Genomic DNA, 23,360 nt, shown 5'->3' on the forward strand with positions numbered 1-23,360 from the left:
GTGTCAGAGATTAGATTCCAGCTTATGGCGGCTCATTTTTTTTCCTTTTAAGCGCCGTTACCAAGTGCAACCTCATAATATGTCATGACCCTCCTTCTCTACCAATCCGTTTTTTCGAATGACTCCTCTGCACATTTGGCGCCGAAAGCAACGTCTGGAAAATCGGTTTAAAAAGTTGTGCCTTGAAATCTCGGAGCTTCTTACCCGTTGGCGATCAAGAGACACATTGACCGTGGGCGCACTTAAACTTAGGATCGTTTAATAAATATGCGGCTATAATGTATATGCAATTCGCAAATTTTTAATAAACAGAATCCGGCGAAACATTTGATGGTCATGCTAATTTTTGGACATTCCTTGTATGTTAGAAACTACCAAGCGCATCTGTTTAACTTCCATTCGTAGCTCCTTGTTCGTTGCAAAATTTGCATGAGCCGGAGGTAGAAGCACATAAGTCATGCCTAGACATTTTATGTGAACTTTGAACTACAGCGCATTTGCATCAGCGATTTTTTTGCAGTGCATATATGAACATTAATGGTCTGTGATACCAAAACATCTAAACATTGGTTGCAGTTGCAGATACCCTTTTCCTTTCCATCACCTTAGGCGCGATGCTGAAGTTAAATTCAACTCTTTCCGTCAGCCTTAACGTTATTGTCATACAGATGAGTACCGGTAAAAAACAGTGGTTGCATTCTTTCCGCTTTAAGGGTACAGGTAACCTACATTTCAGGATTTGACATAAATTTTCCAAGTGCGCTCCAGTCCAATCTGACTCTTATACTTATTTTCCTTTCGTCATCCGGACCTGCGGATATTACCAGCATACATATTATCGTACTACTTCTAGGAGTCGCTGCCTATTGCAGATGGCTGTTGCTTCCAAAAGGTGTTGAACTTTAATTGTTTTAATTTTCTGCACATTTATCAAACTTAAGACCAACTTTTCTGCTTTTCCTGCCTATGTCATTAAGTATCTTCGGCAATTCCTCACCTGAGCCACTCAGCAAAGCAATGTCACCAGTGAATCGTAGATTGCTGAGCTATTCTTCATTAACCCTTTCGCTAAGTTTTCCTAACCCAGCAATGTGAATACGTAGGCCGGGTAGGCCGCCTTATTTCCATATTATGGAGCAGACTACGACGCGGTAGACGATGCAGCTGCATGTAGCAACGTATACTGCGTGGACACTGAATGCCCAGCTTAGACTGTCGATCGAACTATCGAGTGGTCACTTTGTAGCTGTAATACGTGGGCGTGAAATGTATGCAGAATCCTAGGGGTAATAGGCCGTTACATAGTGCCCGAAATATTGCGTGTGGTATGAAGAGAAGATAAAACAGTGCTGCGCGGACCCTTTCACTCTTGGCGCGGACGACTGAGACATGGATTTGAACGTGTGGACGTGTATCGACGTCGCCGATATCCATGAATTTCTTGTTTTAAGGATAATTTTCATAAATCGGCAGCAGCCGAACGTCAGGAAAGCTATTGAGGGTCATAGCTACGTACAAAGTGGTGGGGCTCGCGAGCCGTAGCTGTCACAGCCGGCACAGCCACTCTCAAAACATAGGTAAGCATTTGAAATGCCATTCGGGTTAGATGCAATTTCGGTGAGATACTTGTGACCTCAGCCCAGGTAAACCACTCGCTAAGCTTGAACAATATTCAGTGGAAGTATGGATTCTTACCGCATGGGGCAAGGCTGCGAAAATGTAAACAAATTGACCAGTGCGACGTGCGGGCTGCCGTACATCAATAATCATTTACGTACCTAACACGAAATGATATGCACACACGTGGTATTTCTCCGGAGGGCTGTGAATGCCACGTCTGTTGATTCGTGCAAGCCACTCTCACGCGGAGACGTTCTGAAAGCTACTTGGTTTTGTCGCATTCGTGAAAACATGCCTACGGTTCTTTAAAAAAACCCTCAATCATCTCGTCCGGACTTCAGCTTTTGCGCTTTAGTCTGCTTTCGGCTATTATAGCCCACAACCGCACGGTGAACCATAGCTTCCGCACTGTTTTCGTGGCCCTCTCTAAGGCCGACTGCTGCACTGTACAGGAAAATAGTGGACTACCCAAGAATACCCACAATGCACTGCATTTTGAATGTTTTTCAAGCTCTCTATAAACCAATTTACAGACTAAGAGTAGGTATCCACCATACTCGTGTTAGCTCGAATACTTTCTCTTATGGCATAACTCATGTGCCGAAAAAGTGTGACATGCATTTCGCCTTTTTTCGTGTAAACCAATTTATGATGTAAAAATAATAATAATTAGTAATCAGTAATATTGAACGATAATAATATTTAATGATTGTTGTAAATGTAATAAAATTATATATATAAAAAGTACAACAAAAAAGCATGAAAATATCTCGGTAGCGCTAATGCTCTCGCATTCTCCCAATACAGTGTCTGCAGAGACTTTTTTCTGCAGTCTTTCTGCGTGGGTTGGTGCAGAATGCATTGGTAGAATCAAGAAAGTTGATAAGCATCGCAGCACAGGTGGAGCGTAGCGGGGCATAGAGGGTGATGAGAATTCGCGTCATGTATTGGTGGTACGGAGGGCAGTTATTAGAGCAACAATTTTTGAAAACGCACCTCTTTGGCCAAAGGTTACCAAGATTTTTGGGGCCACAACAACAAGCGTAGTCGCATTTTCGAAACTGTGATACTGATATGGCTATTAATAGTGCCGCCTAAAAATTCTCAAGTCCAACTAGACACTTAACTGTAGTAGTTAAACAAAGAATGTTCAGAAATGGAGTAATCAGCCAAGTGTTAACGTAATCCACTGTTTTCTGATTCCCGCCAGACCTGATGCCACATGTCAAAAAGCTCTTTCTTAAAAATAATTGGAAGGCTTTCTGGAAATAGCAAGTAGAAAAGGTAGCTTTCTTTTGCAATAGAAGATGTACACTTCATAGAATTAGCAGTGACGTCGTTTTGCCGTAATGACATTAAAAGTCGTGAGGGACCGAAAATTGGATGTGCGCTTAACGTCGAAAATGTCTTATTTTGGTTGAAAGGCGGGTGATGCTAAACTCATGCCAGTGAAAATGGAAACATGTTGGTCGAGTGCTGGAATTTAACTTCTGTCCTTCAGGCCACGTGTCGAGGAACGCACTGGGGTAACCCTCTTAAGGTAAACTTAAGGCACTTCCAGTTTCTTTTTTGAGGCCAAGCAAATTTTTTATTACAGGGTTAAGAGGGGGGGAGGGGGGGGGGAGGAGTTATCTGAAGCGTTTTTCCTTTACACCGAGTTTGGGCGCATTTATTTCTGTGGAAGCCTGCTTGCAAACAAAAACCTCGTAGAAGTGGTCACACATTTGTAAGCGCAACGTATTCCACTTGCTTGCATGCTGTAATAACACAATGTGTGAAATATTTGGATTTATGCGTGGTTGCTCTGTATTTGCATAAACGCTGAAAGCAAGAAGGACTCACCGATCTGAAATGCACCGCTACACTTTGTAAGGCTTATCTGTTGCAGCTCGAACTGTGCCATCTTCAGGCCACTGTACATGGTGACAGCCTCTGCGTTCCCCCATTGCAGCTCCACTTCCTTGGTCGTCTTAGAAACTGCAATGAGCGGAACTTCGTTAGAGCCTGGACATCTCCAAAAGCAGAAAGATGGTGATATGAAGAGTAATGTCCCAAAAAATCAGTCCAAACACAAAATGTCCCATTTTTTTTTTCAGTTTACGAAACGAGGTGCATCAAAACTGTTCTCCTTAATACCACTGACACGTTTCGCCCTCTCGCCTTCCTTCATAGCAAGCAGAGATACAAAAGCGACACATGCGGCATGTTCAACGGCCAGGCAACATCAGAGTGTGCACAAAAGCTCTATGAACTTTCAGTTGAAAGCCGTTGTTTTAGCACACGAACAAAGCACTTCAAACCGGGCATCAAGGTACATCATCGTTCACAGGTTCAAAGGCACCATTATGTGAAGCAGGTGCTTCTTTTTAGTAACCTGAAAGAGATTGCCGTAGCCCTTAGTGCCGCCTTGGTTGCCCAAGCTGCAAATTAGGCCCCAAGTCGAAAAAAAGGAAGTCCAACCTGCCGCAATTTTCGGCATGTTCTGACGTACAGTGAGTCTAAGGCGACTCAGGAGAAGAGAACAAACTGGCCGCAAAAGGTTTGTATGTTTTCAGCCTTAGTTTGGCTGGAAAACTTTAGCGCATCGGTATTGAAGATGTCGTTCCTTGTTCGCAAAAACACACAAAAAAAAACGAAAGTATTTGCTAAGGTTTCAAATATAAGCGTAAGATTTAGAGCAAGAACGAAGAAAGCGTTGAACGGACATACGACGCAAGGCACGAAATCGGGCGAGTGAAATGAAAGAAGGTGCCCAATGCCCTGCTGAGTCTCTAACCGACACTCAATTTCGTTCCGTTAGAGGAATCAATCTTGAGAACCTGAACGAAAGTGAAGGAAGGGGCCCGTAGTAACAGAAATTCTCAAATTCGTTGCCTTGGAGACAGGAACTTCGTTCGGGTGCAACAATTTGCAAGCAGTAAAAATTTAGACTGATTGGAAGCTGGACATTTAATTTGAAAGAAAGAGAAATGAACTTTACCTGAAGGGAATGGTCGAGAAATCACGTGGTCACACATATTATCAAGGACTTACTATGAAAGTTGGAGGCTATGCAGTCACGCAGATTATCCCCGTCTGACGTCAGCTCGGGAACTGACTTCTCCCTGGCAGGGCAATCGGTTTCTGCTGGGTCACGTTAGATTGTTAGAGCAAAGGGTGGCACTCTATGCCCGAAAGCCCCGCACGTGTGCACAGCATGTCAGAGATAGGGCCAGATGTTACGTCAAACCTTAAAATTACTTGTTTGTTAGGCTTAGAATACAGTACATGATGCCTCCGCTGCCAACAGAAAGGAATATCGTCTCGCACCTCTGCGCGCTGGTCAAGCTGTTACAATAATACACTACAAAACATAGAAAGAAGGTATAAATTGGTATACCTCCTCTCCGAACTTATCTGTGGCGTATGAGGACAATTTACAGCAGTGAAGTTCTGCAGTATACGTACATGTGCACTAAGAAATTGGGTGCAACAAAGGAGTTGATAAATGAAACATGGAGCATGGCATCAGCTGCCGAAGTATGTGTTTTTCTATTTCGTAAAGGCTTTCATGGCTCTTTTAGTTTGCTAAATACCTTGAAATTCAGGCATGGAAGTCCATTTTCTGCCGCCAGAAAGAGAATAGGGGCTCAGTCGTAAAGAGAGAAGGAATCATTAGCAAAATTGTACACAGTGGTAAATTTGATGATTGGGTTTTGATTGTGAGCGTGACTTGAGGGTCAGCAGACTAATTGGAAAACAGTTTTAGTATGAAAAGGCGTGCCTCTACCCGCTGTAAGTTGCTCCGCTTCTCACACATGTAGTGGGAGACTAGACGATAGTGTAGGCAGCTGAGGGTATGGCACGGTGACAATGCACTGTACACCATAGTGAAAGTAATGTTCTCGCAAATGAAAACCAATATTGCTTTAAATATTGCCTTTCCACGGCGAATCAAACTGTGATGAAAATTTATGCCTTGTTCGGTACCATTAATAAAAGGTTGTGTGTTAACATAATATTTGACCTATATATATGATATCAGAGAAGGTTTCCCGTTTTAAAGTCCTCTATAACCTTCGTAAGTGCTTTGGTTATGTTTCTGAAATCTAGCATTGCTGAAATTGAATGAGAGCTCAGAGTATGCTAAAGAATCTGCGTTCACCGTTCAAATCATTTTAATAGCAACAGTGTTTGTTCATCTCTTTATTCAATACATGTTGAATTATGTCGGAGATCCAAAAGGAATTTTGCGCAGACTGCTTCATATGCACTGTAATAAATACTTTTGATGACCAAGTTGAGCGTTGTGAAAATACTTAGGCAAGCAACGTAAATTCGCCATGCATTAAAAATGTATGTGGTGCCGACGTGAAAACAAAAGGCTTTTTGACTGGCTCTGACATTCACATTTGTGCACTGGAGAGATTCGCACGCAGGAAAACGTTTTCAGTTTAACCTGCGTTATTCGTAGCTACTCCTTAGCAGCTGTACAGATATGCGCCCTGTTTGCCTTTTTATCTCATGCATACACACGGAAACAAGCAAAGAAGGTTGTCGCTAAAGAATCCTCAAGCAAGCATCACCGTTGCGGTAGCAACAACGTCGTGAGTACCACGTTTCTACTGCTGTTTCTAGGTGGTTCTCAACATGTCAGCGCAAGCATTTCTTTGCAGTTTGGCTTACGTCTCAGTTTAGTGACACTTCCTTCAGGTGAGGTGTGCCTCACCTGGAGCAAGTGCAGATGCAGTGAAAGAGGAGCTAGCTTGGTAAATGTATAAAAATTCACATCTTATCACACCCATAGAGACAGCCGACGTAAAATAAATTAGTACAGCTAAGATTACCAGGTTAGCTCATTGATAAGTAAAGGGTGGTTGACATTAGTTTCACAGGTGTCGGAGTAATGAGCTCGTTTCAGCGTCTCCAATGTAACGAAAATACATGCATCTTTTTACGTTCGGGGTTCTTGATCCGATCCCATTGCTGACAGATAATCGATGCAAGCAAAATAATGATAGCGCTGGCAAAATTATAGTTATAGACACTTAAGCAAAAGAGAGGCCAAGAGGTTGAAAATCCACCTGTGCTAAAATTCTGAATCTTCGATCATCGTTAGATGTGGTCTCTTTTGCAGCTGCTCGGCGAGCCACGTCTTGTATATGCTTTGCAACATTGTCCTTAGTAATGGGCTTTGATAAGGTGGCACTGCACTCCCTAAATTGCATGAAATTCCGCTCATCGGTTGTCAACTTAGGGTCTTGACAATTTTCCGAGTTTTTACTATGGCAGTACAAAACATGCTAGGAAATCATTCACTATATCAGCGTCATCGGGTTATTGCTTGGCTTCAATCGAACACCAGCTGCGACTTGTCAGTAACTGCGAGTGACTGCTTTTCTGTTGCCATCCCGCAGTGGCTTAAAACATAATGCTACCTATCGTGGCATCTGATGCCGGCTCCATAGACGTAGCAACCAGCGCCAGTTGTGCTCACTCGTCGTGTGAATTTCCACCAGGCTTTCACTCTTACAAGCGTGACCTTAATTCCATCATTTTAGATCCTATATTTAGATTTTAAACTAAGCTATATATCTTTCGATTGCTAACTATCACTTACAAAAAAGAAGGGACAAAGACGCTACAAGCACGTGCCATCACGGGCTAGAGTAGATGCGGTGAGGCTAGCAACGGTTTTTCGAAAGGAACAGAGAATGCATCAGAAAGGGATACGAACCAAACGAATAGAAAATTAATGATCGCTCTGGTCAACAATATATGTAATAATGAAATTTACTAAAGGTAAGAGGTGCTGTGTTGCAGATCCTTTAATAGATGACGGCACCTTCTTTCGTGTATTGAAGAGCTATCAGTCATGATGCAGGGTCCGTGCCTCGGTCGAGCAACCTCAATATGTTCTGTCTTCTTCGGCACATGTTCACTTGTTCTCTAAAGGTGACGCTGAAAATTGCAGTAATTCAAAGACTACAGGTGGCTCGGCTGCAGGGCTAGAGTTTGTTGGCTTCATTACGGCTGCGGCATAAGCGTTTTGACGAAGGCGAAATGTGCCTGTGTGCCGTGAGTTGTCTGAGCACTTTATAAACACCCCCTTGAGATGAAAGGTATTCTAGAGTCTATCATTACGGCAATTCTTTATCCGTTCCATCTTCAATTTCTACCTTCGTCCATTATCTCACGGCACGATTTAGATGTCTGCAATGAAATGAATTAGTTACTGCGCCCAACATGTCCTGAATACCTGTGTGTGTGTGTGTGTGTGTGTGTGTGTGTGTGTGTGTGTGTGTGTGTGTGTGTGTGTGTGTGTGTGTGTGTGTGTGTGTGTGTGTGTGTGTGTGTGTGTGTGTGTGTGTGTGTGTGTGTGTGTGTGTGTGTGTGTGTGTGTGTGTGTGTGTGTGTGTGTGTGTGTGTGTGTGTGTGTGTGTGTGTGTGTGTGTGTGTGTGTGTGTGTGTGTGTGTGTGTGTGTGTGTGTGTGTGTGTGTGTGTGTGTGCGTGCGTGCGTGCGTGCGTGCGTGCGTGGCGAGTACAAAGGAAGGAATGACAATACAAGCACTATAAAAAGCTTTTGGCCAGGGCTTATTGGCAAATGGAAGCAAGAAACGAGCAGTGATGAAAAGGCCTTGGCACGACCGCCGTTTGCTTATTCCCTTGTACGCGAAGTACGAAATTCTGGGATCTGCAGCTGCTATCGCCAGGTACACCTGGTCCGCTGTGGCTATGAATCTACGAACGTCAGCAGCACAGATGGTATCATAAACGTATATATGATCAAGCTGTTGAACTCTTTCATGTACGCAGCCATTTTATAAATGCTTGCTTTGCTTCTTGTGCTTATAAGCAGTCAAAAGCTATGACTCTAAATGTCCCATTATCCAGTTATCTGGCTTTCTGCGTTGTGTTCGCAAAATGACAGATATGGCTGTGGCCGGTGGCAGTAGGAAGGTGCAATGGCCGGGCACTGACTGGTATTTGGGTTGTGTGTGACGTCACCAAATCACGTGACTTGACTGAATCGACATGCAATGCTAGCTCGGACTTCACTTTTAAGAAATGAGGTTGCGCTCAGAATCTAACCTCCTGGATCCTGAATTTAGACACGCTGCCCCTATATATCGTAGAGTCACGTTCGTACGGTTTGGTTAAAACCGTGATTTATTTTATGCGAGGTGATCTTGCACGTATTGTAATATATCAACTCCGTATGATAACTATGACGGGGTTCATACAGGCACACGTAAAAGAATAGTTATTGAATGAGTAGAAAAGAGAATGGAATCATTCGCAAAGGTACCTATACCTTTAAAGGCTGTGTCTAGGTTCCCCGCCCTCGTTTTAGCAGCACTCTTTGGAACGCAATACGAGGAGCGGCTTGAGCACCATGCTTCTGTCCTCACTCAAACGGTTAATAACTACATGCACTCCCTCATTCCATTTACCCCTACAGAGTCAGGTATGGCACGTCGTGCGCGGGAGGAAATCGGGTGTAGCTGCAATGAACCATGTTCGGAGTACATTTTTATCGAGCAACGTGACTAATTATGGAAGAATCTCTCATTCCAACGTTATACGCCATTCTTTCCAGATAACTCTCCATCGCTCTTTCGACCAGGACAGCATAATGTTTCTTTTTAACTATGCAGAGACACGTGGAATCGTTCGGTACGGCGCAGCGTCACGCTAATAAACTCTCAATATAAGATCCTCAGGGCTCACCTGCTAAGGCACATTAGCAGCTTTCTCCCGCAGCTTCTCATACCGCACCATTTTTCATTTGCTTCTGGCCGGAGCATTTTTCGTCATTGACAGTCCAGCGAGACACGACAGAGGCGGCGCGAGGGTGCCATTTTTGGAAGCGTGGACCAAGAAAAGGCGGCTGACGGACTAAAGTAAGCCTTCCTATAGAGATCCTTGCTTGTTGTGACTTCTCCGTGGAGTTTATTGCATTGCCGCAGCAACTGTACGCTAACGTATAAGCAGAAAGCTTGTTCATTGCATCGCCACGCCGCAACTCTTCGGCACTAAGGGTACTAGATCAAGGCTGCTTCTTATCGGTCTTACTGCTCGCGCTCGAGATGGACCCTTTATTGGAACACGTGCAAGAGCAGAACTTGATACGCAGGCAGCCTCAACCATGTACCTAAATGTCATCGCTAAGCGTCAGGCCCTCTACTATTGCCCGTGATATATTTGAAACTTTCTTGAAGTGTCTGACGGTGTATTGGAGAATTCAGTGATTTTGGTTGCATTCACAACATTTCGTAATAGAATAGTGGGGACAGGTCGTGCGCAGAAAAATAAAATGAATGTTTTTCAATTCCAAGAAAGAAAGCTGAACGCGGCGAACTATTGGAGTGGACACAGGCGATGACGACCAGCCGCTGTAAATTTTTCTTCTTCGTGCAAAGAGAAATAGTTCACGCTTTGCCTCTCTAGCTGTCGTATGGTTGTAGAAACATCTTTATATGATATTGGAAACAATTCCCGCAAACGCGTTTCGCGCGTTTAAAATGTGGCTACAATTTCGTGAGGGAGGAAGCATGGAGCATACGGGAGTTCTTTTCGATTTTAAGTCTTTCTTGACATTTTTGTCAAACAGGGAATTCCAAATATACCAGCGCCATTTATCCGAGTTTTCTCTCAAGAAGAAAATAATGCATCTCTAAAAGCTTCGTGCTGAATATATATCACGCTGCAGGTCAGTAACGTTGACAGACTTGTAGCGCTTTTGCAGAAACACAACGATATATAACACTCTCTTTTCCTAATAGCAGGCTAAGAGCTAGTTAATGCCAGGCCCTGCATTTAGGTCGCTTAGTTATTGCGTAGCGCAGAACATAGCGTTCACACCGTGGACGTAACGATGACAGATGTGACGTTCTGTGTGGGTCCTCCAAGCACCTGGAAGCTCAGCTCTATAACCGCGTACAGCAAGTATAGCTGCTATTTCAGAGAGATGAAAACACTGCACATTTGCTAGTTCTGGGAGGAAAAAAAGAAGAATGCGCAGTGGGTGTCCCAGCCTTTGGAGTTGGAGCGTGCTTTGCTTTATCACCTGGCGGGGTATCTGCGCGAAAAGTGTTGTCGAGTTGCTTGAACAGTGTGGTTATTGGTGGAGAATTTTACTGCTCCTTTGGCTAGGGTGTAGGCGTCAAATTCTTGTTCTACGGGACGTCGTCAAAAGTGCGCGAAAAGGCCTTGTCTAAGCGACATTATAATTCGCGTGCGTACTTCAGTGGAAATATGATTACAGAGGGAATATAGCGCTTTGTGAGCGTGCCAATACTGTGCGCATCGCTGCATTTCCACGCTATTCCGCTCATGAGCCCGACCTACAGTGGGTGGGCGCTCACTTTACCGATGTAGTGAATGAGACAAAGATTTCTGATAGCGCGCTACAAGGCGGAAGCCCGCTACTACTTAAGGACCGACTTGCTGTAGAATCGTATCGTATAAGATGCACATAATTGCCATGATTGAAGCGCAAACACACTTGTTCGAGGAGTCTGTCGTGGCGTGCATATCACGTCGGTTTTCTTTCCACGCCTCCTGACCCAGTGCCCCGCAGGGAATGAGGACGTGATGTGTTTTATCTGAGCCCGTTTTTAACCGGTCTATCGACCTGGGCTTATACAAAACACGAACGCGGCCATTTATTGACGGAGGCCCTAACGACACATGCTACTGATGATGACGCACCTTTTCATATTTTTATGGGTTTCCTTATCTTTTCAGTCACAATGAACTTTTGTTCGGAGCTGGTCAAAATCTCACATCGAAATTTTGAAGGCTGAACTTGAGCTAGTGACTGGACAGTTCTGAATGGACGCTGCTTAGTACCTATCTTATGGATTGCTGTTTTGGTGTATTTTCTTGAGAATAGCTATAGTTAGATTAATAATTTAATAGGCATGACAGCACAATACTAGCCGCAAACAAAGACAGCGGCCTAGATGGTTACAGGATGGGTATACGGTGGACGCAACAGACACCAAACATGGTTAAATGGGGTTAGGTGATGAGGCTGTTACCCGGCTCCGCCCTCTGATGGTTGGATAGCGATGTTGATGATGGTTTGTGAAAGACACTAATGCGCAAACAGCTCATGACCCCCCAGGTTGCCGCCATTCTTAATGGCTCATAGCTGCAGTCGCGTAAAGACGCAGAGTTTGACCAGAATCGTGAATTGAAGAAACATATTATTTCATTATGCCACACTGACTAAGTTGATGCGTTTTCTCTTAGGTTAGAAAAATACGTGTGTGAGAACAGCCGCATAAATTTACATTTAAAGTACGAGTCAAATTTCGCCACTCTTTTAATGCGCTGCTCGCCACTATACCTCAGTATAATAAGCGAGTTGCAGCACAAAAGATGCGAACGTTTACTGCGCAGCTTTCGAATTTCGTACTCTTTATTGCACTTTTTCGCAACTATGCTTCAGTGCCCTAAGCAAAATGCAGCAAAAAAAAAAGATGCGAACTCTTCGTGCGCAACTGTTAGTTTTTTCGGCATTCGTTTGTAGGAACTTATTCAAATGCCTGCCCGAAAAGTTCTTTCGGCAATGCCTAAAGTTAAAAAATAAAGTTTACTAAAGCGCCGCCTGAGCGCGAACCATTGTACGAAGAAGAAATTTCCTCTTACGCAACGGCGACACTTGGCATGAACTTATGCGTGATATCAGTTCTGAAAGCAACGCTTTCTCTATACAGTTGCACGGCAGCACTGCGGGAAACAATGGAATGCAGGGAAAACTGTTTCGGAACCTCAAAGGTTCGAGTTGTTTTTTGCATCTATCAAGGTTGTTTTTTACATGTGAATTCAAAGATAAACTATATCTCTTGTAAAGCTCTGAGATGGTTCTCTCCAGTTTCATCTTATTGTTTCTAAGGGCACCTACCTCTAAGGAGATCTTTGGAGATAGTGCAGGAATAACACTTCTTCAATTTCCATTGCGGACGAAAGTATTTCAAGCACGCCGGTGTCCTGCTTATTTAATTTTTTCCCCCGTCTTCGAGTAAATCAGTACCAAAGTGCAACATGCAAGAAAACGGACGAGGTCTCCTGATAAGCCACTGAATAAACTTTGTTAAATTAAATATTATTACTGCAGCTCAGTAGTGTGTGGAAAAGGCCATAGTCTATAAAATATAGAAAATGCCATCAATTCCGTACAAAACCAAATGCAAAATAATTGAAACTTTGAAACTACGGCACATAATAAAAGCTTAGGGGGGGGGGGGGAGGGAGGGTTGTGCTGAAGTGTATTACACGTGGTAGGTTTATTCAACTTGGATTGGTGGCTTTATTACTCAATGCTGTTTAAACGTCTGGTTCACACCTCGGCATGGCCCGCGATGTTAAATGACTAGTTCTAGCAAGCTGTTGAAGAAAATGCTTCATCATCTGCTAAATTCAAGAATAATATAGCCGGCGTGCATGAAGCAGGGTACCCTTTTTGCCCAGTTTTAAGGATGAGCATTCATCTTTTTCTAGAGAGGCATTTGCTGATCCTGGCTAGATGTACGCCTAATTAACGTCAACGGCATGGCTATGATGCCAGTTCAGATAGAAGTAAGTTGTCATTGTGCAAATGTGGCCGTATTTTAAACTATATTGAGGCTTTCGATCACGCGTCAAACTCTGCCCTCCCATCCGGTGTGGTGCAGTGGTTAGGGTGCTCTACTACCGTGCCCATGAACGCTGGATCGAATCCTGGCCTCGGCGGCCGCCTTTTGTTGGCTTCGCAAAATTAGGCGCCCGCGGGATGTGCGATGTCAGCGCATGTTAAAGAGCCCCAGGTGGTCGAAATTTCCGGCGTCCTCCACTATGACGTCTTTCACAGCCTGAGTCGCTTTGGGGCGTTAAACCCCACAAGCCAAATCAACCAAACCGAACCCTGCACGCGATTTAGAACTGACGTTTTTTTGCGGAACAACGCATCACTGAAAACAGAGACTCAAATTCCTATGCTGTATCCTGAGAAATGTTTGCATCTTATGGTCTTCGATCTTTTTTCACCCAGTTCTTTGGGAATAACGCATGCTACCAGCTCGACATGCAAATATCGCGGGAGACGCTCCTTGTTAAAAAACTAAACAAAATTGCGGCACCTTTTGTCCCCAAGAATCAACTTTATAGCAACGAGCGAGTTTTACGACTGGAACATATTGGCACCGTGTGTAGGCCTTAAGTGGGTAGTTCATCCCTGCCAGCTGTTTTACGGTGCAGTGACTCTAATGGCCGTTCTTTACGCCGGTCACGCAGTTACAACGAAGGAGAGGGCCTTTTACGACAGCTTTAGCTATTGGTCTCTGAACTTTGACGAGTATTGACCATGGCTATTAGTAGTGAGGATGTATGTTAGGAGCGGGCAGCCTGAAAATGCAAGCGGCACTGCGAATGGGTGCTATAGAAAGGACTTGAGAAGAATGGGAGGCACTTAGAACTTTATACGCTGTTTTATGCTCAACATGACACGCTCGACGTGTGGCTTTTTACCAAAAGGAGAGGGAGAAAGAGCGCGACAGCAAAGAACCTTCACTCTTTTCTTCAATGCTAAGATATTTGTTGTAAAGTGCAGTTGTGTGGCTTGCAGAAATGCCGCTGCTAGCCAGCCCACCAGAGGCTCTATCTCAATCAATATTTTTGCTTGTTTTTTCGTTTTCCGGAAGGTGGACCACAATAAAATAATGAAGACAAAATTGTTGTTAATATTTAAATGGATGATTGTTGAAACATTACCAAAACGTCTCTTACTTTGTCCTGGTTAGAATGATGATATCCTGTTGAACACTATTTGAACGCAGGGAAATGTGGGCTGTGATGTCACGATCAGTACGCCAATCAGGAGTCAGGCATAAGACAAGATTCTTTTTCGGCTCTGGTGTTTGTGTGAGTGCATTGTTAGTAACAGCATATGTGAGGAAAAATTATCCTAATCGAACTTTAAGAAAGGAAGACTATACCGCGAAGCCGGTACTGTAAGCCCTAAATGTACTCACCTGAGCATAATGTTAATCTGATATTTTCACTGTTAGAGTGGCTGAATTAGCAGCAATGTGCCTGCTGAGCCGTACATGTAAAGTTATATAGTTAAGCTTGACTTGTTGGGATGTATTAGAAGCAGAAAAGTATTGTTCTAACAGTGCTGTGTAGTGGCCTTGAGTTCTAGCTCCATACTCCTGTCACAATTACTTAACGGTTGTGTTTTCACTGGCAACCAGCTATTTATTAGCTTTCCTATGAAGTGAGTCTCAAATATACTCACTGAACAATGCCCTTAGCCAGGTTAGTTCGCTATTAATATAAAAGCCTTTAAATTGTGGATTGTGGACAGGAAATGTGTACGTCCGTGGAGGCTGTCACACCTTTATGTTTTGAGAAATCAAGTGAGTGATGAATAAAATAATGATTGTATGAGGTAGAGGGCGAAAAATGTGTCTCATTGCAGAACTGCGTTCATGTGGAGCCATTTGTTATTAACTCGAGCCAAAAAAAGTAAGTTAGACGCCAAAATATCCAAGTATGTCGATATAGTGTGCGGACATTAAAACAGCCATGGACGTTGAAATTGTGCAAAATAAGACGAAATTGTTCGACAAACATGGGAAAAAGAGTAAAAGAAGCGAAAAAGAAGAGCAAAAAAAAAAAAAAAAAGAAGGAGCAAATGAGCGAGAAAACGGCGATTTAGCGCAAAGAGTCGCAGAAAAGGCTTTCGCCTTTCTGCAATTAAGAGAGGTATAAATGCCTCCGACGTAATTTTGCCAGCTGACTTAGTTTTCATCTGGAATTGACGATATAATGATTTGCGACCTCTACCGTGCAAGAGCAGAAGCGGTGTAAAAACCCCCTCTTCGGTCAACCTTGTTTGAACACGACTGAATTACATTTCGTGGTTTCTGCATTTAGCAAATCCTTAGAGCAGTTGAGAAATCAACCAGAAAATAAAGCAGAGTTTGTTACAAATGAAAGGAAAGAGCAGGCACAGAATTTTATACCGTGTACAGGCCGCAGCCAAGATCGATGGAAAGGAAGAGGAAATAAATACCCGCTCTCTAGTCCTCGTAGGCTAATCAGCGGAACTTCTCATCCCGCGTGCCCGTTTGACTCAATTCGTGAAACAACGTAGGACAGCTGCACGCTTTCCCCTAGCATCCCGCGCCCGCTTCGCTGTTTCCAGATGAAAAAAAAAATAAGAAAACAGGAAGGTGCGCGTGTGGTGGTTACGAGTTTCGCTAGAAGAGAATAGGCAATCTGGAATGGAAGGTCGCAGGACCACCCTTCTTGCTGGTAGTGAAGATCGATACAGCCTCCCTACTAGCCTGGTCGTTAGCCGCTCAATATCTGGCAACTTTTCGGTAGTGTTTAGTCCTGACGGGATACCTTTCTCTCCTTCGCGCCTATTTCTTTCTGTTCGTCTCTTCCAGTGATGAAATGGTGCCGAGGTTGTAGCGTAAAATAGGCGGCGCCTGCTGCTTACTCGAATGCAATGGTATCCATCCGGAAGTTGATGCAGGCGGAGTCACTGTCCCTGAAGGTCTGGGGTTTAGAGATGCCAGTGTCCGGGTGAATAAACCGGCGGTGGGAACTAGCAAAAAACGACTGGAAGATTGGTGGCTTAAAAGCAGAGAAGTGACAATGTTAGTAATGTAGAAACAAAATTTAATAAATAAAATGATGCTTTGGTTAACTAATCTAAATCAATAATAAGGATACAGGGAGAACAATGAGCATGATAGCTATTGCTACCACCCCGTTTCAAAGGGGACGCTCCATGCTGAGATAGAGATGGAACAAAGTTGCGGAACTTTGCCATCAGTTACTAATGGCGACGACGGAGTGACAATAAAACCTTTATGCATGTATTTTTAATATATTGAAGCGTGTTTCTTTTAATGCTATATACGATAAGTATACAGGATATTATGTGCCAATCCACCTCGCTGTTCTCGTTTCTATTGAGCCGTAAGCGAAAGACGCCACCATGCAATGAGGTCATTATATGGCGTCAAGCCTTCTTATCTCTAGGAGTAATGTGTAGCCATATATCAAGCGAGTAAAGGGCACCTAATTACTTCTGGAACGTATACGCGCACACGTGATTGCCTGTTTCGTACCCGCCAATGTGGCAAAGCTGCTATAGCCGACACTAAAGAAGCATCTCACTGTGAAGCCTTTCAAAACGCACATGTTGGCAACCTTCAACTCCATCGCACACACCTCGCTTTGTTGCGGAAGTTTTCTGCTGGCAGGTTAATATCTCTGGAAACTTGCGAGAAATGCGCTAAAAAAGGACGCAGCCTCAAAATTTAGCACAATCCGTACTACAGAGGGGATGACCTATGAGCGACTTACTATTTGTGGAAGTATTTTCAACAACGTCCTAATAATATAAACTAATTAGCACCTTCATTGCAGCATAGTTTTCTGCGGTAGGCACAACGGTTCCTTCCTTCACCCCTTGTCGCACACACCCACTCATTCTGCGCCTGCTCAGTGAGCGTCTTCAAAGACGGCGGAAACGCACTGTTCATCATGAAAGAGTGAACGCTTGAATCTGCAGCTTCATTTAAACAATGGGACGTTCCTGACAGACTAACCTTCCCAGCCAAGCCCTCGGGGGCGTTGAAACAATATGCTTAAAAGGAAAACAATAGTCCTCGTTGACACACGTACCTAAAAAACTAATGAACACTTATAGACCTTTACTTTCATTTCCTTCCCATCAGGCAAAACCTTTTCGAAGATTAGGTGCGTATTGTCTCGGTGTTAGATACGTATAAGCTACCCTGCCTCGTTCTTATAGCCTCCATAACCAAAGTGTGGCTAACCATTGATAAATACGTGAATTCATTTCATTCCCGTTTGAAGCAAGGTAGCATGGAGCGTGCTTTATTTCAGACAAGGACAACCGTTAAGCGGAGGAGTGTTGTGAAATTAAGCCTATAGTCATGGTCCTGTGGTCAACTTTGGTTTGACAACCATGTTTTTAAGCAAAGGTGGAGGAAAGTTTCGGCAGGAAGAAGCTACACCTTTAAAGCTCACACTGTTGCTATCCATCGCTAACCGCGATGATACGCAGGTGGCTGCACTTATAATCTTAGGAATATTTGTCATGTAACACCCCTTTATAAGGCAACACTTGCCACTTTTTGCGATGCTATGACTGTTGAGGAGAAATAGTTTCCTTGGAAACAATATTATCAACAAGCCTATGATAATTAATACTGCTACGGTCGATACGTTTATTGGGGAATTGCCGAATAGATATAAATAAAGACAATGGGAAATGAATATCGTTTGAGTTATAAGATATCTACAACTACGCATGCATAAGCAAGAAACGCATATTTCTGAGAACAACTTCGTGTTATATTTGACTACATGTTTCTTTCGCCGTTGGGGCACCGTTTATCCTCGGTGAGCCAACTGCGTAGACAAGGACGTCATATCTATAACAGCGTTGACCTTCACGGGCTTTCCTGGAGCCCAGCCCTTCTCTGGGAAGGCAGCAGTTACTCAAGTCACGTACTGGCGAAGCCATCAAAGGCGGCTTAATCAGGAAAACCCGGGAACCGTGGACCAGCAAAATATAACGCGCACTGAATGCAAAACAGCCACCTCTAAACATCACACTTACACGAAGCAAGCTCGATGCTGCAGACCTGTCGGTCCAGCGGGTATCGCTCCATGTTCATCATGCAGGAGAACGTCAGCTTCAGCCTGGAGGAGAAAAATGGCGAAAATATCAGCATGCCACAGGTATCAACTGAAATTATTGTTTTATCAGGAACAGGAATTTTGTAGCTGCATATTGCATCGCTATTTAAAAGAGTGAGCCCTAGAAACAACATAAGCCTAAGATGATGCATGGAATAAGTTAACCGGGTTAAGTGGAGAAATATGGGAGAGGCCTTCGCCCTGCAGTGGGTATAGTCAGGCTGATGATGATGATCATGATGATGGCGCATGGATACAAAAGACCAAAGAACTATTTTAACCTTTCTCGACTATGTAGGGAAATAAAAGATTCAAAACAATTATATTTTTACCATTTTTTTTCCATTTAAATTGCTTCAAGAACATTTAATAAAACTCAACGAATGTTCAGGAGGTTTCTACAAAACCGAGGAGAATAGTTGGTGGAATTCTGGTTGTTCGTTGTGCTAACACTTGCAACGCACTACTTCAGTGAGAAGCGCAAGCATTTAAATGCACTTTTGTTATAAAATAGATGTTGACATTTATTGCTATTCTTTGCCTTTGGTTAAATCTTAACTACGATCTTAACTACACAGCCATGACAGGAGCATTCAATCTATGTAAATATCAGCATAGTAGCCAGCAATGCAGCATCGCTGCTTCTACAAAACGTTTACTTCGCATTTGGCCCCATCTGAAGCGGTTCTTTGGAAGTTGTAGCAAAATTTCTACTTTTCTAAAGGTGTTCGGCCTCCCAAAGAAGCTTAAGCGTGTGCAAATTATATCAGACGTACGGGGAAATCAACGGAAACCTGTATTAAAAAACATGTCTTTGAGAGCCTATTCAAGTGCCTATACGAAGTCCATCGACAAAGAGAGCGCAAAAGCTGCCAGATACGTCTTTTCAATATTAGCTTTTTCTAGCGCAGTTCTTTCTTTATGGCTTCTATAAAATATAAGGAAGTCAAAGAGATGTTTGCTAACAGCAACTAATATTGCATACAGCTTTCGTATGTTATTCTGCATAAATCAGTAAAATTCGGATACTTAATGGCGGCATATTTTCTCTCATATGAGCCCTTATACACAAAATCCGACTAAACGCTTCATATATTTATGCAGATAGATGCTGCAAAGAAAAAGAATAATCGTAATTGTTGTAGAGGTGCAATATTTCCAGGTTAATTATCATTGTTATATCTTCACGTTTAGTAAATATGCCACAAATTCAGCTCGGTAGTTATAATAGGCGTAAGTGGCCATTTTAATGACGTTATGCTAGAGATGTATAATGATCAAGGGCAGCTTCCATATAACATAAAATTAAAGGTATTCTGAGCACTTGGTAATTATTTGGAACGTTCGACACAAATAGGAAAGCAAACAGCGTTTTTGTTCGCTTCCGAACCAGGGACAGAACGCACGTTCTGCGCGTAGCCGAAAGTCCGAAATATGGGTTTTATTTTGTACTTTTTCCAATTTGAAAGAAGTACACGTTTGTATGAATAGCTATCAAAAAAAATTATTTTGGGGGGAGAATTCTCTAAATTTTGAAAAAACAAAAGCAAAGTATGCACTAGAAATCGCTCCTGATTAAAATTCGTAATCGCGAATAGAATGAGGCACTCAATCAACCCCGCCGGGGTGGCGCAGGGGTTACGGCGCTCGACTATTATTCCTGAAGACGCAGGATCGAATCCCGGCCTCGGCGGCCGCTTTTCCATAGAGGCGAAAAGCAAGGCGCTCGTGTGCTGTGCGATGTCAGTGCATGTTAAAGAACCCCAGGCGGTCGAAATTATCGGAGTCCTCCACTAAGGCGTCTCTCATAACCTGAGTTGCTTTGGGACGTTAAACCCCACAAACTAAACCAAACCAAACCGAAAAAGTATAAAAGTAGCATAAGCCTGGTTACACCCAAGGTCGATAGCTGGTTGTACGATGATATCAATTTCCGGAATTTTACACTCCTCGAGGCCTGCCGTGGTGGTGCAGTGGTAAGACGCCCGACTACCTTGCCGGAGTTCCCGGGTTCGAACCCGATCACTGCGGCTGCGTTTCGACGGAGGCGAAACGAAGTGGCGTCCGTGTGCTGTGCGATGTCAGCGCACCCAGGTGGTCGAAATTACTCCGTAGCCCTCCACTACGTCTCCCGTTTCTCTCTTTCCACTTTCACTCCCACCTTCCTTCCTTCCTTTACGGTGTGGTCCAGGTGTCCACAAAGCAAGCGTGACAGATAGTGCGCCTGTCCCTTCCTGTGAACCAGTCATTATTATTATTACTTTTATTATTATTATTATTATTATTATTATTATTATTATTATTATTATTATTATTATTATTATTATTATTATTATTATTATTATTATTATTATTATTATTATTATTACACTCTTCGAACGACATATAGGACGTAACGTTGTAGCATAAGGTTGCTGTAACTGTCACATGGACATGCAGTTAGTGTAGTGCAATTGTACTACCTATATGCTATTCGACAATGCTAGATTTGATGCTTGAGCATGCAGTTCAAATTCTGATTGACAATTCACTGTATGTTACTATTTGATTTAGACGTACATCTTATCCTGTGCATTTAAACTCCTGATAAGCTGTTCAATGGCTAATGAATTGATTCTGCAGCATGACTTTAATTCTTACAATAACAAATAACTGCAAATAATTAAGATCTAAAATTAGACAAGTGCAATTTTTTTCGGCATAAGCTACTCAATAATACATGGTTTAGTCGCATGACCTTTTTCTAACAAATAGCTAATTACGTAATAATTTTTGACACGTAATTAGTTAAGCGGTCAGTTATACATGCTGTCAGTAACTGACGCTGTCAAGCACCAGTTTAATATAGCACGCTATAGAAAGCGAGACTTGTTGCTAGACAGTTCGAGTCCTATTTTGCATCTGGCTGTGCTTGCAGATTAGGTAGATGGCACGAATAGTTTTTTGCGCACTCAGGGCAACAGAGCTTTTGCTCTACAGAAGATATATATGTTGAGGCTTTTGTTCTTAAATGCAGACAGCTAATTTCCTCACTTTTCGTGGTTTCTTCGTTTTATCTCTATGACTGACTATATGCATATTATCGTGATCATTTTGAATATTGTCAGAATTCTCTCGCGTTTACCAACACGCTCGTCTTAGTGAAACGCTGATTGCGACATTTCTTGAAGTATTTGCTACTATGGAGATATTATTTCACATTGTTTAACTGGCTGTACAAATTCAAAAATTTGCCTTATTTCCACGCTCTTGTTCTTTCAGAAACAATGTATTGTTATTATCTCTTGTGTTGTCAGAAATGCCTTAGTTTTCGTACAGCTTCTACTCATATTATTTGTGCCGCGGATGAGGCCTTGCTTACGTCGTAACTCTATGATGCTTCTACCTTGAGATTCTAACCATCACTCCCTGAAGGTTGCCATTATTGTTAAAATCCTAGAGGGTAATTAAAAAATGGCCTTCTTTCGCAGTACAGTAGCCTTTCAAACTCTATCTATAGAACTGTCTCATCTCCATCAGTCGCGAGAAGAAAACAACATAAAAAATTTAAGTAAAAATATTTTTTTACTCTAAAAACAAAACGTTAGAAGTTAGTATAACTATGAAAGGGTATCACCTACTTGATATTTTTTGTGCAGTGACATGTTCAAATGAGCTATTTTTATGTGAAAATACTCCTTGAAGGCTGTTAGGGATAGTTCTAACTAAGTATCCAATATGAAACCCTGTAGTCACTGCTGAATAAAACCTGCCACCCTATCGAGACAGGTTCCCACAAATGTTTAATTTTTTTTCCAGCTGAGGAGGGAATAGGTATTAAAAGCGAATGGAAGGTTACCTGAGCATGTAGAGTATATCGCCATTGGGATATATCCTCAAGAGAACGTTGGGAACAGTGACGAACTGGAATTCCCCATGCTTCGCATTGGGAAAGTAGACGTCCGGCTTCCACACTTTCTTGAGGAGGTTTGGATCGTTCAGGTCCAGGGATCGGGTCAGGTTGGCGTTCTTCATTCGCAAGTCTGTCCACGTCTGTCGCAGGTACAGGTCAACGTCGTAGTCCTAAAGCAGTGAATTGAAGAGTTATCAGGAAGATGTATGGCTAAATAAAGGTTAAAGTGGGAGTATTCGTTTTTATTCGCGTTACAGTGCATCTTCTACATTTTACCGGAAACCGCATGACCAGCTGACCTGCCTGGAAAGTAAGTCAAGTCACATGAATTGAAATACAAGCGTTCTAAATGGCGATAGGTTCCGAACCGACTGCCACTGCCGGCCGCTCCCATTCTTATAAGTCGCTTTCTCCTGCGAATGGCAATATATTTTACCTCGGCTGATTTCTTAGATTGCCTTCTGTCTATGATTTATATAATGCAGGTTTATGGTCATATTTTTATTTATCGGTGCTGGTCTGGTACTCGACACTGGTCCGGGAACAAATTTTTCTTAAACTACAAAGTTGCCGAGAAAAGCTGTACAGCTTTTTTTTTTTCTAGCCGTATGGCGTCGGGTGGATGGATATCTATAAGTAATCACTCTCTTATTCCAAATTTACTCCACCCAGCGGTATTCCCTTAATACAGTGAGTGACATCGTTCCCACTTTTATTTATTGGTTGATTCACTGTCGCCCTACCATATGATGTGCAGACCATCCTGGTTAGTTCACTTGGTATAGTGACTACCCCAGAATGGCGGTGATCCCAGGTTCGATTTCTGGACCAGGGTGAATTTTTAAGAAAGAAGTTTCTGACCAAGCTGAATAGGTTTTCTTCTTAGTCGTATAGAGTCGCTTGGATGGGTGATAATAAATTATTTCGTTATCCTCGACACTGATATTTTATACGAATGAATATACTGTAAAGGAGAAAGAGAACTACTTTGACAATAGAAGCTTCACTTCCAGATCGCCAACTTTAATGCTATCTTTGTTACTTTAATTGATTAGACTTTTTTTTTTTACATTTTCTGACGCGTTCTTTCGTGTTCCCATTCTTCAGCTGTTAAAGTACTACGTGAATTAT

General features: G+C 42.8%; 1 protein-coding gene across 2 annotated transcripts in view; it reads right to left on the reverse strand.

Moving 5' to 3' along the window:
* LOC146185628 (glycine receptor subunit alphaZ1-like) overlaps positions 1-23,360 on the reverse strand; it is a 208,774-nt gene that overhangs the window by 20,129 nt on the left and 165,285 nt on the right. The window contains exons 4-9 of one of the 2 annotated variants that reach the window (XM_084606538.1): positions 22,176-22,399; positions 21,497-21,500; positions 20,551-20,561; positions 18,805-18,834; positions 18,258-18,340; positions 3,463-3,597 (exon numbers count right to left, since the gene is read on the reverse strand). In XM_084606538.1, coding sequence (XP_084462664.1) covers positions 3,463-3,597; positions 18,258-18,340; positions 18,805-18,834; positions 20,551-20,561; positions 21,497-21,500; positions 22,176-22,399 — 487 coding nt within the window. The remainder of the gene's footprint in view (positions 1-3,462; positions 3,598-18,257; positions 18,341-18,804; positions 18,835-20,550; positions 20,562-21,496; positions 21,501-22,175; positions 22,400-23,360) is intronic. The other variant, XM_084606537.1, reaches the window with a different exon arrangement.

The sequence above is a fragment of the Amblyomma maculatum genome, chromosome 6 (genome assembly GCF_055883805.1).
Source record: "Amblyomma maculatum isolate TAMU_Amacu chromosome 6, ASM5588380v1, whole genome shotgun sequence".
In the NCBI taxonomy this organism is placed as follows: Eukaryota; Metazoa; Arthropoda; class Arachnida; order Ixodida; family Ixodidae; genus Amblyomma; species Amblyomma maculatum.